At 36.6% G+C, this 18,441-nt stretch overlaps 3 protein-coding genes across 3 annotated transcripts in view; 2 read left to right on the top strand and 1 right to left on the bottom strand.

Annotated features, from left to right (window-relative positions):
* Nucleotides 1–12,827: 12,827 nt before the first annotated feature.
* On the top strand, nucleotides 12,828–14,654 carry PAAG_09057 (hypothetical protein; the record flags this gene model as incomplete). The annotated part of the gene is made up of 1 exon (XM_002788992.2): nucleotides 12,828–14,654. One exon carries the CDS (start codon nucleotides 12,828–12,830, stop codon nucleotides 14,652–14,654), a length of 1,827 nt encoding a protein of 608 aa, XP_002789038.1.
* Nucleotides 14,655–15,339: 685 nt separating this feature from the next.
* Nucleotides 15,340–17,232, bottom strand: PAAG_09056 (DnaJ domain protein; the record flags this gene model as incomplete). The annotated part of the gene is made up of 5 exons (XM_015846723.1): nucleotides 15,340–15,501; nucleotides 15,618–16,681; nucleotides 16,787–16,880; nucleotides 16,997–17,040; nucleotides 17,127–17,232. The coding sequence occupies 5 exons, from the start codon at nucleotides 17,230–17,232 to the stop codon at nucleotides 15,340–15,342; spliced, it is 1,470 nt and encodes a 489-aa protein (XP_015701764.1).
* Nucleotides 17,233–17,835: 603 nt separating this feature from the next.
* Nucleotides 17,836–18,441, top strand: part of PAAG_12679 (farnesyl-diphosphate farnesyltransferase) — a gene marked incomplete at both ends in the record, with an annotated part of 1,661 nt that continues 1,055 nt past the window's right edge. The window contains 2 exons of the mRNA XM_015848141.1: nucleotides 17,836–17,903; nucleotides 18,102–18,426. Coding sequence (XP_015702243.1) covers nucleotides 17,836–17,903; nucleotides 18,102–18,426 — 393 coding nt within the window. The remainder of the gene's footprint in view (nucleotides 17,904–18,101; nucleotides 18,427–18,441) is intronic.

Raw genomic sequence — 18,441 nt, 5'->3', positions numbered from 1 at the left:
GATATTTTTCCTCAGGTTATTTATTCATATTAAAGAACTGAAACTTCAATGATTGCAGCTGCACAACTTAAACTACATTAGACAACTGATTCAAATGTTTCTTTGAATGAGTGCTATTGATTCAGAATAAGTACACTAAATCAACAAATTAAATCTTGATAAGGACAACTTGCAAAACAGTTGACAAATTACTGAAGAATATGAAAATTCATATTCTTGCTATTAATTATTATACTAATCTTTATATTAATCTTTTCTCAGTACTATTTTCTAAACCTCAGTCATGCAGATCTATATCACATCAATATAGTATTCAATTGTATTACCTTTCTCACTATATATATACTAATTATTTAACAAGAAATGATAAACTATATGAGAGTCTGAAATAATCATCAAATTCACACTTAATAAAAATAATCTGATGAGATATATAAACAGCTTTGAAAGCTCTATTATCATTCTGATAATGCATTACAGCATGGTTTAAAATCAGATTCACAAGTACTTTCAGAACTTCATATGCATTTTAAAAACTAAGGCATGTATTATCTTTATTACTAATATCTCTATTGATTTAATATCATAGAAATACTAATACTTAATAGATATTAATGAGTATCTATGACTGAAGACAAAGAATTGATATCAGAATCAGATTTCAAAGTTGAGATTTTCTTCTGAAAGAGTCACTGCTGCAGCTGTCAATGAATAGAGTGAACATATATATAAGATAATATATCTTCAGCTGTGAAAACTTGTACATGATCATATAAAATCTCAACAAGTTCCTATTCTACAGGAATATGAAAAGCCAACTGGTGCTTGGGACTGGCTGATAGAGTGATTGCAGAAGCATGAGATGAATTTTGATAATATGATGAAAATGAAAATCTATAATGAGAATAGTGAGAATAGTGAAGATATCAAGTCTGATATCACTGCTGAGAATATTGAAAATCTAAAGTCTGATGTATCACAGATATAATTAAATTGAATATGAATAAGTATTATACTAAGTATTCTACTAATATTCTTAAGAATATACTTTGTAAGTTTATTACAATAACAATTATTCTATAAATTTCATAATGTAGTACTATATGAATTTTGAACTAGATATATATATATATATACAATGTATATACACTGTATATACAGAATATATGTATTCATATACTTGAATACTCTATCATTTGAAAATTATAATCATTTATCATTATATAGTCATATCTAAAGTTATTAACAGTATTAAAATATATATCAATTAACAGTTTTCTTATTTAATTAATACAGTAATATTCTATTATATATACACTCTTTGAAGATATTATATAATATTATTCATTATGTCTAACACTCTCAAAATAATTAGCTATTATATTAATTATTATACTAATCAAGTTATCAAAATTCACATATATATACATTCTCTCTCTCACTCTCTTACCTTCAAAAACAGATATATTTATACATACACTCAAAATTTCCTGTTCTTCTCTTTGTTATTTATTATCATCTTGATTTACTTCACTATGTGGATATCATTCTACCTCAATTGTCTTAGATTTTTTCATGAAGCATACTATAATAGTAAAGCTACCGGTTTTTATTGTGACAAAGTCAATTTATTCATACTGAAATCCTCTATTATCTCTTTAATAAATGATAGAATCATTGTCATTGAAGATAGTCTCAGTACTTTAGCTCTGACATTGTCACTCTCTGCCACAATTCTTAATCCTAGATCTCCTCAATGAGCATATCAACTAGCTATTCAAAAAATACAGAAAGTTCAACAAATGATCCCTAATGCTGGTACATCAATCTAATATACATCATCTATAAAAGAATCTGCAATCAAACCTTAGCTGAATCAACTATCATCCTTGTAAAAATCCTACAAAATTCTTATTCATATTTAGAAATATGAATACAATAACAGTAAATCACAAACATACTATAACTGAGAGTCAATTTGAAAAATTTAAAATAAAATCTACTCAGATTATGTATTTTTACAATGAAGGATTTTCTAAAAATCATCACTGCTAGACATGATATAGCTTGAAAGAATATTCTTACTGTTGTTTCTTCAGTTGATGTATTCATTTCTGCCTCAGTTATAGAAAAAGATGATGTAGTTATACTCACTCCTGATGATTGAATGTTAGATTTAGAAAAGTTATTGAGTTCATTTAAGAAAGTGCACTCATCAACCTCAATAACTACAATTATTCACATTTATCTTGTTATCTATAATGAGTCCAATTACCCCATCAAATAACTATCAGAACTGAAGAATATCAAAGTCAAATCACCAGATATCAAAGTCAAAGAAGAGAATATATCTGTATTAGTGATCAAATATGAATGTGCTCTCTCAGTTGATTTATCTATTCTAAATCTTATCAAATAAAGACAGTCGTCCCCAATCCCCATGAAATCTAAAGACAAAGTTAAATAAATTGAAAATAATGAAGCTTGAAAAAAATTTATTGTTTAAATGAAAAAAGCTAAAATCAGAGACAGAGGAGAAAAATATAAAGAAGGAGATAGAAAACACTATGACAGAGATAGAAAAAAATCATTCTAGTGAAATTGAAACACAATCGAATTATCTTGACTCATCAGCAAATGGGAAAAAATTTCAGCATTAGTGTCAACAATGATTGATAGATTGATTGATAGATTCTTTTGATATCAGAGTTGAGAGTGATTAGTAAAATATTTAATAGATTTTAATTTACTCTGTAAAGATTGATATTAATGTGAAGAATTATTTTGCTATTTATTATTCTCATAAGAAGTCTTACTTCTCACAGATCTATTCTTGCCCGTATTCTTATCTCTATTCTTACCCCCTATTCTTATCTCTATTCTTACTACTCATGTAATTAATAGAGTCAGAGAAGCTATAATCAACAAGGTTTAATTGATTACAAATAAAATAAATATGATTAGTGTATATTCATAGTAACACTAGTATAAAAACCATCAAAAAAACTCATTTGATCTAAATATCACTATTGGCTACTGTAAATTGTGTCAGACTGTGAATCACAATTTATCTTAAAGTTCTAAAGTAAATTTATCAGATGATTAAAAGTTAAACTGAAGCTATTATCAACTGATCATGCGTGAACAGATAATCATACTTAGATTGTCAATTAATATCTTATGATTAAATTTTATTTATATATAAACTACTATCAGAACAACTGAAATGAGTGGTTATCAATGATGAATCATATAGCTAAAGCTCTGATGAATGAATTAACTGAGATGATACTTTTTAATTATTTATAGATATGAATCTCAAATACTCTTTAATTGAAAGATACTACTAAAGATATTATCTAAAGAAAAGAAGCTTAAATAAGAAAATGCAAAGTAGTATATTGTTCAAATAAAAGAAATCTGAAAGCTAGCAGCAGACAATGTGAAAAAAATGCAAAAAATTATGAAATTTCAAGTTAATAAGTATTGCTAGGAGTCAAACTTTAAGATAAAAAATAAGATCTTTTTGTCACTCAAGAATTATAGAATTTAACTACTCAGCAGGAAGTTTATAGAGTAAAATTAATATCTTTTTAAGATCATTGAGAGAGTGAGAAATAGCTATAGACTAATATTATCAAACAGCATGAAGATTTATTTAATATTCTCCTCTGATAAACTATGAAAAGCAATAAATGACCTTCTATCAGAATAATTAAATGAGATATCAAAACTAGTTAAGATACAGAGTGAAAATGAGTAAGAAGTTGAAAATATTCTAGCAAGCTAAGTCTCCTATAGAAAGCTTCAATACTGAGTAAAATAATTAAAATTTGATAATGATTCAACATAATAATCAGTACAAAATCTATAAAATTCTCACATATAATTTAAAAGTTTCATATTGTAAATTCAACAAAAGCTGAGTCCTCAAAGCAATTAAATGAATGGCTGAAGGCTTGAAAAAAAAAATGACTACCTAGCAGATGAAATAAATAATAATCTACCAGCATGAGAGTATATGTAGATATAAAGGGCTAAACCCCTAGATTCGCTCTGACTGACTGACTCAGCCTAGCCACTGTTTGCACGTGCGCACATGATCATGCTACATGAGCTTACTTAAGCTTGTATTCTCATCTCATTTTTTTCTTCCCTTTCTCAAGCAATTCGTCCTTGTTATATAGGAGGACTAGTCTTTAGTTCTTAGAGCTTAACCCTCTACATTACAAATTGCTTTACTCCTTTCATTGATAGGCCACTGAGAGTTTTAATTCTATATCACAAAGCTCAGCAAATGTGCTAATATATGATAGACTATTGAGAGCTTTAAATTCTGCATCACGAACAACATTGAAAATGTCTAGCTGAATGAGATAAAGTGACAGACTTGTACAACAAATATATAAATAGATCATATGAAGCAATGAGCAGAGATGCTCTCAGCAGCTTTGAACAACAATGAATAGCCTTTCTTCAACAGCAGGAACAGGTTCAGTATGAGAACAGAGATTTAATAGCAGTTCAGTAAGCTGAAATAGCTAATCTACAACAAGCTTTGAACACCTCAACATCAACTCTCTCTCAATTGAACTCGCAATCTGTAGAGGGTTAAGCTCTAAGAACTAGAGACTAGTCCTCCTATATAACAAGGACAAATTACTTGAGAAAGGGGAGAAAAAAATGAGATGAGAACACAAGCTTAAGCAAGCTCATTTAGCATAATCATATGTGCATATGCAAACAATGACTAGGCTGAGTCAGTCAGTCAGAGTAAATTTATAAATTCAGCTTCTTATAATACCTTTCTTCTTTCTCTTTGTTGCAGGTTTTGATGACTATTTAATGTCCTCTTTACATTTAATTTTGTCTGTTAAGAGGCCTCTCAATTGTCCAAAGTCTTCACTTCTTGTAGGAGACTTGCATCATTTCATGTAGGCTTAGCCCAATCTACTTATTTAACAAGATATTGCTTTTTCCTCTGATAGATTTGTTCACTTCAAATTTTCTCAATCTCAAACTCAGGTTCTTTCAGAGTCTCTATAGCAAGTGACTGTCAGTCAGTTTATCTCTGACTAGACAGAGAATTCATCACTGCAGCATGTAAAAGATTTACATTAAAGACATTGTGAATGTCAGATGAGACATTCAGTCAGTAAGTATGAAATTCTATCTTTTCTAGCATAGTATATTAATTGTATTTTGCATTCAGCTTCTTGCACAGATGATTAGTTCTCATGTTCTCTAAGCTCAATCAGATCTTATCTTTAGATTGAAAGCTTGAAGCTGAGTCTCTTCATCTATTTATGTAGTTCTCTTGAGATTGCTGAGCATCTGTCATTTTTACTTGAGTTCACTTCAACACTTCACAGGTTTTTCTCATATAATCATTCACAAACTCAATGAGATTATATGACATTTCAACAGGAGGTGCATTAGGTATATCAATAAAGAAGACATGAAAAAGATGTATTAAAAAGAATAAGCTCATACTTGTTGAGGCAGCATCTCTATTATTGATAATCAGCTCTGTCAGAGGAAGTCATTTACATCAGTTATTTAGTTGAAAGCTAACATACTTCTGTAGATAGATTTTCAGAGTCTGATTCATTTGCTCTGTAGCTTTGTCAGTCTTTGAGTGATAGACTATGAAGAGTCATCTCTTAATATCTAATTTCTCACACATCTGAGTTCAAAACATGCTTATGAAAGCTGATCCTCAATTTGACACTACTGTCTTAGAGATGCCATATCAAGAAATGATGTTATAAAGAAACACTTTAGTCACTATCTTCACATTAGTTTTTTTAACTGCTTTTAATATAATTTTTTTGATCAGTCTGTCTGTTATAATCATGATGTTTGTATATTCTTTAGAGCTTGATAAGTTCACAATAAAGTTCATGAAGAGCTTCTGTCACATGTGTTTAGAAATAAGAAGAGGCTTAAGCAATCTCTGACATTAATCTCTTCATGCAGTGTTTAATCTACAAAGATGACAGTTCTTGATCATTCTTCTCACATCAGTGGCATAGTCTGATCAGTAGAACTTATGTCTTAGAACTTCTGCTGTTTGTTCTTACTCAGAATAACCAGTAAGAGATAAGTTGTAAGTCTTATATACTAATCTGATTTGAAGAGGTTCAAAGTCTGACACTCACTTATGATCTCAAAAGAGAAGCTTCTCATTCTCATTTAAAGAGCACTCAGAGACAGAGATCTTAATGCTGAGTTCAGAAGAAAATTTGAATCTACTCTCATGAAGAGTCTGCTTCATACACTGCAGAATCTTGTCATTTTTATAAGTTTCATTTCACTGAGCTTGAAGAGACATCTCAGGTTCCATGCTGGCAGCAGCTACTCATGATTCCATTCTAGGTGTTAGTATATTAAACTTAAGTAGTTAAACTTGTTTCTACTTGATTCTCTCATCATCAGCACTCTGTAGCATGTTCTGCTCTCTTTGTGATAGAATGTTTGATTCAGTGTTCAACTTCTTTGACTGATAATCAATTCTAAAGTTGAATTGATACAGAATATTCATCTAATATAGCTATCTTTCATTTAGTCTGTGTGTAGTCATGAAGTATTCTAGATTATTATGATATATAAAGATTTTGAATTTCTTTACACTTCATAGCTCAGCATCTCATTTCTTTAAACACTTAATTATTGCTAATAACTTCTTATCATGAATTTTATAGTTGTATTCTGCAGATAAATGCTTGTGAGAGAAGAAGACATATAAGTGAAGAATGCTCTGCTCATTGTATTGTAGCAGCACTTCTTCTGAAGCATAATCTGAGAAGTCTGTTTTCAATATAGTCTCATGATCAGAGTCAAATTGAAGCAAGATTGAAGCAAAGATAAACATTAATTTTAGATACTTAAAAGCTTCTTTAGCCTTGCTCATCTACAAAAAGAGAACATTCTAGCATGTAAGAATTGTCAGTGAGGTCATGATCTTTGAGATATCTCTAATAAATCATCTATAGAAATTAATAAAGTCTAAAAATCCTTGTATACTCTTAAGAGTAGTAGATGTCATTCATTTCAAAACAGCTTTAATCTTCTCTGAATCTATTTGTATACCCTTGCCTGCTTCAATGATGAATTCAAAATATTTTGTGCTGTTCATTTTGAACTCACTCTTTCTGATATCTGCCTGCAGGCCTGCTTCCTGTAGACACATAAGCATCTTTTATATATACTCATAGTGCTTTTGTAAGCTTTTTGAGAAAAATATCAAGATGTCATCTAAATAGACTAAGTAGAAGTCATCCAGATATCTACATAATGCTCAGTTAATATATTTTTGAAATATACTCAGAGCATTGGTCAAATCAAAGAGTGAAATCAGTCAATTAAATAGCTCATATCTGGTTCTAAAGACTGTCATTCACTCATCATCTTCTGTGATTTGAATCTTGTGAAAAGCTGCAATAATGTTCAGCTTAGTGAATCATTTATCCTGTCTAATTCACTGTACAGTCTCACTGATTAATGATGGAGAATATCAATCCTTTCAGATGATTTTGTTAAGAGCTTGATAGTTCACACAGAATCTTAGCTCATTCTCAGACTTCTTTGCAAATAGTACAGAAGTGGCTGCAGGAGAGTTGCTCACTCTAATAAAACTCTTATCTAGATAATCTGTAAGAGTCTTTCACAAAGCCAGTAGTTTCTCTTGAGACATATTATATAGTGAGTCTCAAGAGGGTTGTTCTGTACTATCATCAGTCTCTTTAATCAGTTCAATCTCATGATCTCTATCTGGGCCACAAAGTAGGAGTAGAGTATTGATAGCTTCTTTATCAAATATATTCAAAAACTCATGATAATATTCAGACAGCTTTTCTCTAGAGTCAATCTTTGATTTCACTTCTAGAGTCTTTTGAATGTTGGCCAAACTGACAGTGAAGATCTTGATGTTTCACTTCTCTTAAGTGCTCACAAGCCTAGAGAAGCTTATGACAAAGATGAGAATCACATCAGCTTTTGCATTTGAACTAGACTCTACCTCTATACCACTCTCTTCAAATCTCATAATTCTTTGATGAAGAATCATAGTCACCTTTTGCTGAGTCAGCCAGGGGTCATCTAGACATATATCATGACCATGTAACTCATTCACCATGTAGAGAAAGGCCTATTCAGTTATATGACCACCTATATCAATTTGAATGCCAGTCATCATGCTTATGGAGAGTTTCATAGAGTCTTCAAAGCTGGTCATTTTAACAGAGGGAATTTCAATGCACAGGAGCTTATGCTTGTTAACATAGAATTGAGAAATAAGATCATAGACATTACATTCACTGTCTATTATTACTTTAGTCAAAAAGATATTATCTACTAAAGCATCAACAGTGAAGGGTTTAAATATCATCTTAGATTTAAATCTTCTCTATTGCTTCTTCATAAGCTTCTTATTTTGCTTCTTTCAGTGTTTTTTGATTGGAGCTACTCTTTTCTCAAATTCTTACTCATATTTACATTATCATTGTTTAGTACCAGCTTAAGGATCATCTTAGCTATTATGACAGTGACAGAGTGTCTGAGAGATTTGAATGAGCAGCTCTTAATCATATGACCTTCAGCTCCATATCTCAGATACAGGCCTTGCTCTCTTCATTAATTAACCTCTGTCTGATTTATTAATTTGATGTGATGAGTGCTTGAGGTCACAACATCAGAAGAGAGATTCATTAGATTATCAGTAAAAGCTTGAGATCAGTTTCATTGATCAAGGACAGTATGATGAAGTAGAGAGTCTGGATTAGATGTTGTATGATCTGAAGAAGATCTGCTCTTGTGACATTTAAACCACTGCCTTAAAGTCTTAAGCTTAGAGAGTTGATGATCAATTAATCTAAGCTCCTTGCAGTAATTCTTGTAGAGAGATGATTCTCTTACACTCACCATGCCTTCCCTCAGCTCTATGCTTAGAGTGAATTTCAAATACTTCTTTTTAACATGATCATCTCATCTGTGACCATCAGCTTTCAGCAGTAGCTGATTAAATCCAGGCAGAAAGTTAAAAAGAGCTTTTCTACTCTGTCATAGATTGTTGAGCTTTTGTATAGCCTTTTCCTGTTGTGCAGAATCACTAAAAAGCATGTGTGTCTGCTTCAGTAAGCTCTCTATCATAAAGATGATCTTGTTCTTATTATTCTCAACTCAGAGGTAAACTCAAGCTGCTGCCATTCCTTTCAGTCTTGAGTACACATACCAAGCACATTCCTCATTATTATCTAAAGCTTTCTCATTGATCTTAAGTTTTGATTGAAGCTTTAGCTCTCACTGAAAGTAGTGCTTCAGATTACAACTATCATACTTCTCACAATCTGATAACTTGGTCTTTGGTCTTCTGACTGCAATGAGTGGTTGCAGATTCAATTGAGAGAGGGTTGATGTCAGAGTGTTCAAAGCTTGTCATATATTAGCTATTTCAGCTTGCTGAGCTGCTATTAAATCTCTGTTCTCATACTGGACCTGTTTCTGCTGTTGAAGAAAGGCCATCTATTGTTGTTTGAAGCTGCTGAGGGTGTCCCTGCTCATTGCTTTGTGTTGATTCATTTGTGTATTTGTTGTACAAGTCTGCTGCTTTATCTCATTTAGCTAGACATTTTCAATGTTGCTTGTTCATTTGTTAGCATGATTGCTAACCCAGTCTATTCATATACCAGTCCTATCACTGAACTTTGTGATGTAGGATTTAAGGCTCTCAATAGCCTATCATATGTCAGCACATTTGCTGAGCTTTATAATATAGGATTAAAGCTCCCAGTGGCCTATCAATGAAAGAAGTGAAGCAATTCATAATGTAAAGAGTTAAGCTCTAAGAACTAAAGGCTAGTCCTTCTATATAATAAGAACAAATTGCTTGAAAAAGGGAAGAAAAGAATGAGATAAGAACTCAAGCTTAAGCAAGCTCGCGTAGCATGATCATGTGCGCACATGCAAATGATAGCTAGGCTGAGTCAGCCAGCCAGAGCAAATCTAGAGGTTTAACTCCTTATAGTAAAGAAATTCAAAATCCTCATAGATAATAATAATCTAGAATACTTCATGACTACACACAGACTAAATGAAAGACAGCTATATTAGATGGATATTCTGTATCAATTTAACTTTAGAATTGATTATCAGTCAAAGAAGTTGAACACTGAATCAAACATTCTATCACAAAGAGAGCAGAACATGCCATAGAGTGCTGATGATGAGAGGATCAAGTAGAGACAAGCTTAACTACTTAAGTTTAATATACTGACATCTGAAATAGAATCAAGAGTGGCTGCTGCTAGCATGGAACCTGAGATGTCTCTTCAAGCTCAGTGAAATGAGACTTACAAAAATGACAAGATTCTGCAGTGTATGAAGCAGACTCTTCATGAGAGTAGATTCAAATTTTCTTCTGAACTCAGCATTAAGATCTCTGTCTCCGAGTGCTCTTTAAATGAGAATGAGAAGCTTCTCTTTTGAGATCATAAGTGAGTGTCAGAATTTGAACCTCTTCAAATCAGATTAGTATATAAGACTTACAACTCATCTCTTACTGGTCATTCTGGGTAAGAGCAAACAGCAGAAGTTCTAAGACATGAGTTCTACTGATCAGACTATGCCACTGATATGAGAAGAATGATCAAGAACTGCTATTTTTGCAGATTAAACACTGCATGAAGAGATTAATGTCAAAGATTGCTTAAGCCTCTTCTTATTTCTAAACACATGTGACAGAAGCTCTTCATGAACTTTATTGTGAACTTATCAAGCTCTAAAGAATATACAAATTTCATGATTATAACAGACAGACTGATCAAAAAAATTATATTAAAAGCAGTTAAAAAAACTAATGTGAAGATAGTGACTAAAGTGTTTCTTTATAACATCATTTCTTGATATGGCATCTCTAAGACAGTAGTGTCAAATTAAGGATCAGCTTTCACAAGCATGTTTTGAACTCAGATGTGTGAGAAATTACATATTAAGAGATGACTCTTCATAGTCTATCACTCAAAGACTGACAAAGCTACAGAGCAAATGAATCAGACTCTGAAAATCTATCTACAGAAGTATGTTAGCTTTCAACTAAATAACTGATGTAAATGACTTCCTCTGACAGAGCTGATTATCAATAATAGAGATGCTGCCTCAACAAGTATGAGCTTATTCTTTTTAATACATCTTTTTCATGTCTTCTTTATTGATATACCTAATGCACCTCCTGTTGAAATGTCATATAATCTCATTGAGTTTGTGAATGATTATATGAGAAAAACCTGTGAAGTGTTGAAGTGAACTCAAGTAAAAATGACAGATGCTCAGCAATCTCAAGAGAACTACATAAATAGATGAAGAGACTCAGCTTCAAGCTTTCAATCTAAAGATAAGATCTGATTGAGCTTAGAGAACATGAGAACTAATCATCTGTGCAAGAAGCTGAATGCAAAATACAATTAATATACTATGCTAGAAAAGATAGAATTTCATACTTACTGACTGAATGTCTCATCTGACATTCACAATGTCTTTAATGTAAATCTTTTACATGCTACAGTGATGAATTCTCTGTCTAGTCAGAAATAAACTGACTGACAGTCACTTGCTATAGAGACTCTGAAAGAATCTGAGTTTGAGATTGAGAAAATTTGAAGTGAACAAATCTATCAGAGGAAAAAGCAATATTTTGTTAAATAAGTAGATTGGGCTGAGTCTACATGAAATGATGCAAGTCTCCTATAAGAAGTGAAGACTTTGAACAATTGAGAGGCCTCTCAGCAGGCAAAATTAAATGTAAAGAGAACTTTAAATAGTCATCAAAACCTGCAACAAAGAGAAAGAAGAGAGGTATTATAAGAAGCTGAATTTATAAATTCACTCTGACTAACTGACTCAGCCTAGTCATTATTTGCATATGCACATATGATCATACTACATGAGCTTGCTTAAGCTTGTATTCTCATCTCATTCTTTTCTCTCCTTTTTCAAGCAATTTGTTCTTGTTATATAGAAGGACTAGCCTCTAGTTCTTAGAGCTTAATCCTCTACACTAGACTTCAAGTAGAGATAATGTGATAGTATAGAATGAGCTCTGTAATCTTTTCAATAGCATAAAACTAAGATGAATAGTAATTGCAACTGTCTAAACACATTAATCACAAACTGTCTAGATATTGACATAGCAATCAACTCTACATACAAATAACATGTAAATGTGACAATCACATGGTAACTGCACTAAGAAAAGTGTTAAGAAAAGTACTATATAAACAGAGCTTTCTTCAAACTTATCTTTTAGAAATCATCTTAGTATTCACTCAGATAGCTTATCTAGTTGACAATAGAACACCTGTTCATCTTTGTCTAGATTGAAGCTGTGACATAGACTAGCGCACTGCATAGTAGTATATAGCATCCCTGAGATAAGCTACCAATACAACCACTTCAGACGTCCAACAATATACGCGTACACCACGTGAGCTGGTGCGGCTACCGGGCGGTCATGCCCAATTAGCGAGGTCGGCCGATCTCTATGCTCCGTGATTGGATTAAACTTAACCTTGCTGTATCTCCTTATCATCAGCCAGATAAAGGGTTGCTTTCGCGCTAGTCCGTTTTGGTCCAGAATGTTGTTATCGTCGAATGAACAGCGACTTCAACTTTGATTTCCAACGGGTCCTCGACACGACACGCACCGCTGCTCACTGCAGCCCGCTGCACTATTGACTGGGCTTTTAGGCTTCCGCAGTTTTCATGCACTGTCGAAGCTGTCTTGGTCCCAACCATCATGGTTGCCGCGCTATTCAAGGCCCCACGATGTCATAATGCGCGACCAACTTTTGCACCCAACACCCTCGAGCCATCTGTGTCCTGCGAAGAAAATAATGGCCGCTGATAAGCAACATCTCAGTGGCCGACAGGCCAAACCCTTCACACCTATAATGAGTTCCTCGTTTCGAACCCCAAAATCCCCATTAACCCCCAAACTTGCTGGTTACGCACCAACCTGCACCACCCATAAAACCGTATATCCCGAGTCAACCCAGCACCCACGACATGGACTCTCCTACTCCGAGACTTCCACCCCAACGTCCTCCATGCTGAGCTCAAATGTAACCCCCCGATCAGGGCAGCGGTTGTCTCGTCGAGACGGAAATCCTTCTCCTGCAGAAATCTCGCCCATATCCCAACATCCCATATATTCAACGCTCATTCCTGACCCTCCCACACCTCCGCCGTTAGATCTGATTCCAAAGGAAGATCGCTTTGTTGCGATGCCCAGGATAGCTAGAGCAGAGAATCTCGTGAATGACACGCAATGCCTTACAACAAAATTTCGACATTCGTCATCGTGTGGGAGCTCCACAGGAACGCCTATGTTTTTCCATGCAGATGATACTAGGTCTTCCCAATCCACAACAAGCCTGTACATGCGGACTGGGTCACTTCAGAAGCAGGCTGGCCCGTCAACTTTTATTTATGCTTATGGGTCCACCTCTGAAAGTTCTCATCGTGATGGATCGAAGACTGCCACACCCTGGGAAAAGACTCCTCGACTACCTTCTTTAAAACGGCCAGAGCTCACAGTCTCATCACGATCGAAGCAAACTCACATCCCAGGTATATTTGCCAGAGACTCCCATGCACTTAGACATCATCAAAGTCCTTCAAATTCTCATCCTACACCAATTTCAACCTCAGATGTTTCGTTTGGCCAGCAGTCACCCACGACCCACAATCAGCAACCATTGCCCCTGGATAGCCCAAGAAGATCATCTCACACAAAATCCTACAGTCTGGATGCTTCGCATCATGTGAAGCAACACAAACAAGAGTTCTTATCAAACCTCAGTGGAACTCCACAGTTAGGATCAAGATCAGGCGAACACCAACTATTGTTAACTACAGCTCCCCAGGAGCTCAACCCTCGGGTTGTAGGTGTCCACCATTTTCCTCCCACAGATTATGCGTCCCTTCCTTCTGCCGGTCTTCATAGCTCTATGAAAGAGGATGTGCCTCGAAATTCCAATATCGATAAGATGAATGAACTGGCATTAAATGCTCGACGAGAACGTAAAGTCCTTGATCTTGAGATTAGCAATTCCTCCTTGCTTGCAATCAACCGTGCATTGGAAAGGGAGATGAGGAAACAGAATTCAGAACTGCGCCGCTACAGGCGTCTAACGCGATCTGGCCGCCTTATGATCCCTGAATCTATCTCCACGTTGACAGAAAACAACATGTCCGCTGTCGGCGCAACACTTGATGAACCTAACGACATATATTTGACGAATAGTTTGAATGAAGATCTCTCAGACCCCAGTGACAATGAATCTTCACTTTCCGATAACGGCACTCCTAGCCTCAATGGCATTGTCGAGCGTGACGAGAAACATCTAACTAGAGATGAAAAACGGTTCATCATTGATCTTACAAAACATAAACAGGTCCTTATTGACAGCCAAATGATGAACCAGAGCATCAAGCGTTGCTTGGGATGGACCGAAAGCTTAATTCTCGAAGCTAAAAGAGCTCTCGACTATCACGTCCATCTCACAGATATAGACATTGGCGGCAGAGTACTTTTCCCTGACGAGATTGAAGGCGAAGCAGAAGGTGGGAGAGGGCTCTTGGGTTCGACGCAGGGATAGCTAAATTGTATCAGTCACTAACAGTTCAGCATTCTTCCCCGTTTGATATATTAACCTACCAGACTCGAATTAACTTTCATTATTTAGCTCCCACCATTTCCTTTGTGCTGTAGCTAGACAGAACTTACTTTGACATATGCCTGATTTCATTACTATTTCTTCTCTCCCCTTTGAACTACAATAACGGTTTTCCAACTGCCACATGCCAGCGAGGCATGTCTGTGCAGATGTATCATACAAGCCGTGTTGTCATTTATTTATTTATTTATTTATTTATTTATTTATTATTATTATTATTATTATTATTTGTGGCGTTAGTCTGGATTCGGTGTTGGATGGTGGATGCTTGATATCCTCTTAATAAGGCACATCGGCCCTTCACTCCTTCTCTGCTCCACTGATACCCGTAATTTCTAGTACATATCAATTTCAACACGTGACATTTCTCTCGAACTTTATTAATATCGCCTTATTATTATTCTAACTCGTGCATATTCGTAATTACGTCAGAAAATGCCAATAGGTGTGGATGTAAGTTAAGGGGGAAGGATAGAATGGAGGAGGGAGGGGTAGTTTCATTTATATCAAGGGGCAGGCAGAAAGGGCAGGCAGAAAAGGCAGGCCCTGGAATTACTCCCATAAATCGAGAAATTCGATTACGTTCCGAGCCGTTGTGGAGAATATATTACGAATTTTGTTCCGATGTCCGAGTGCCCTCACTCGTTGATTCTGCCTTTGTCCGTTTGCCCTCTTTCTTTCTCTCACTCTTAGCTTTCTTTGCGGTAGCCTCAGCCATGAGCTGTTCGAAGGCCATATAATCACCTTCTTCTTCGGGGGTGCGCTTTGCCTTGATCACATTCACCAGTTAGTGCATGAGCTACAAGTCTGGTCGAGAAGCGGAAAAAGGAAAAGAAAAGGAAAAAAACAGAAGAGCAAACAAGAACAGGGACCGAAAAACCATACCATTTGGTATATCCGGCCACTAAGAACAAGAGCATGAGCGCGATCGATACGTTTCTCCAAACGAACGGATTTATCGTTCAAGATCTTATCACACACGTCACGCAGGACGCTCTGAATTTCGAATTTACTGCCTCGCCACGCGGCTGCAAGCATTTTGCCGGTGACTAGCTTTACCTGTTCAGCCATCTTTTCATCGGTCCAATCCTCACCGCCGCGCTCCTCGAGTTGAGCCATGTGCTCTGCGCTCATCTGGGCATCGACCATTGTGGAAACGGCATGCCAGGTCTCCTTAGCCAGCGTGCCTTTATCCTTCAATCTCGACCAGAATCCCGAAATCCCAAGAAATTTCTGGGACTTGATAAACGCCGAGCCCTTTTGGATATACGTGGTGCCAATAGCATGTAGAATTTCAAGACCAAAGGATTCCATTTTGAGGTTTTCAACTTCCAAACGAGTCTTCTCTTCAAACGCATGCGTCACGTCCGGGCCCATATCAGTTTCCGTCCAAATGCTAATGCGATCAATGAGTTTTTGAGAAAGGGTGTTGATTCGTTCTTCCCGCTGCCGCCGTCTCTCAGCCTCAAAGGCCGCCAATCGGTCCCGCTGCTCTTTGGTGAGACCTCCTTTTTTCTTCTCCTTTTTCCGTAGTTCCTTTTCCTCGGCGGAAAAGGCTTCCATCCTCACATCCTCATCTGATCTATCCATGAGGGCTTGTTGACACAAGTAGCGGCGTGGAGTATCGGCGCCAGAACTGGGGCCTGATTGGGGCGGCATCTCTGGGGAGGTGGCCTTTAGATTCGGTGCAGCGCCGGGAGCCGGCGTTTTATGATCTCCGGAATGATGAGGCAGAGAGCTTTCAGCAGGCTTCTCAGACAGGCTTTCCTGGTCATGTATGTGAAACTGGGTCTTCTTAGCGTCAGCTAGTTCACCTTGCTCCTCCTCCTCCTCACCCTGCATGGTAATATCCATGGTCTGGGTGATATCCTTCATGAGTGAAATTTCACCAATCAGGTCGACAAAGGCGCCGCCTCCGAAGATCATGCTAAAGAATTCGGCAGGGTCCTCTGAAATGCTGTTAGAAGTTGTTCCAGGATGATTGGGGGGTTAACGGTTGAGGGTGAAGGCTTGAGGAGGAGCTAGAGATCAAGGCAAGGGGTGATATAACTCACCAAATCCACTGTCGGGCACAGCATGGTCCTTGCCAAACTTGTCATATTGTTTTCGCAGCTGTTCATTGCTTAGGACTTGGTATGCCTCACCAATCTGCAAACGCAGGATTGTTAGACCTTTGATTTTCATAAATCGCAGGATACGTTTGCTTGCTTAGAACGCAACATGGAGACAAAATTTTTGGGAAGAGGAGAGGGGAAGGGAAGTACTGCTTGGAATCGTTCGTGTGCAGTTTCATCACCGGGATTTTTGTCTATTGGAGCGAGCGATCATGTTAGTAATACAAAGAGAGTTTGAAGATGAAAGCGAGAGTATTCCAGAACAAAGGAATCAACGGACCTGGATGGGTAGTAATGGCTAGTTTTCTATACGCTTTCTTAATCTGTATTTCTGTTGCATCTGTTGGAACGCCTAGCACGTCATAGTAGGCGGTATCTGCCACCATATTGAAATTATGAGGGATGGTAGAAGGGGAATATACAGGAGCAGAAGAAGGAGTATTTATTTGCGCATCACGGCGTGGATATGATATAGGTATGGCTGTCAGTTCCAGCGCAGACCGTGACAAGATGTCTGCACGTCCCAATAATTTTTACCGCGATGTCATTTTCTTGCGCCTGCCTAGGCAGCGCGCTAGTCCGCTTCAGGGTTCGTTCCTCTGTGGCAGAGCGCGAATGCTGACTAAACTAGACAGGTCGGATCATGTGATACTGGTCGATTTCAACGCTTTTCCCTTTATTGGACTGAATCCGTTGGAGATCAAATTTCCAAGGCTTTTTAGTTCATCCTTTTTCTTCGGCCCTCGCGCATTTTTCGCTTCCTCCACTTCCACAACTTCTTTTGCTCCGACTTCACTGCAACTTCACTTCAAGTTTACCTCCCTAGGTTACCCGAAGGCCCTCAAGGTAGGGTACAAACTAACTTCACCAATGCGCTTCTGAAGCCTCTCCTTGCCTCGTCAATTGTCGTCATCTTTATACATCTTTCTCCTTGTCTCCTTTCTCTTTCCTAGCTCTCTTAAAACCTCTGCCTTTTTTGGATCGCCGCCATGGTTACCATCACAACACCAATATACTACCTCTTCCATCCTCAAGAGCTGAGGTCAATTATTCAATGGTAAGCTCCTCTGGGTGCTTCTCTCAACTCTCTTCTTTACTCTACTGCGAAATGGTACTTTGTATAAATCCCCTCTTAGTTAACCCTCTCCCGCCCCTTTTCTCACCTTTTTCCCCCCTCACTCCCTGTTGTTGTCATGAGAAGAGCCGCCTCTCACATTATCTGGGGAATTATCAATTAACTGAGTAGTACGTCTAGGAAAGTTTGGCATAACCCAGTTCACGAAAGGGACGAGAAGCTAGAAACAGAAACAGAAAAGATATGCTTCCATTTCTTGAAGCTTACTAGTAGAAGCTTTAGTGCGGTCATCCTCGAGCTGCATCCTGAACTTCTCCTCCCAGTCTGTCTGTTTTATTTGATCCTTCGCGGTCTCGATACCATCGAAGATGACACCTCAATACCTTTGAAAACAAAAGAGCCATTGCTCCGAAACTTCCATAATTTCCTAGACGAGGATGGCTGGTCATTCAATGGCAATCGCCCAGAGGAGAAAGATCGTGAACTACTGGTTCAGTTTCATAACGTCATCTCTGAGTTC

This window comes from Paracoccidioides lutzii (assembly GCF_000150705.2).
Source record: "Paracoccidioides lutzii Pb01 unplaced genomic scaffold supercont2.66, whole genome shotgun sequence".
In the NCBI taxonomy this organism is placed as follows: domain Eukaryota; kingdom Fungi; phylum Ascomycota; class Eurotiomycetes; order Onygenales; family Ajellomycetaceae; genus Paracoccidioides; species Paracoccidioides lutzii.
Note: the sequence above shows the minus strand (reverse complement) of the source record. Positions and strands in the feature narration are given on the sequence as shown.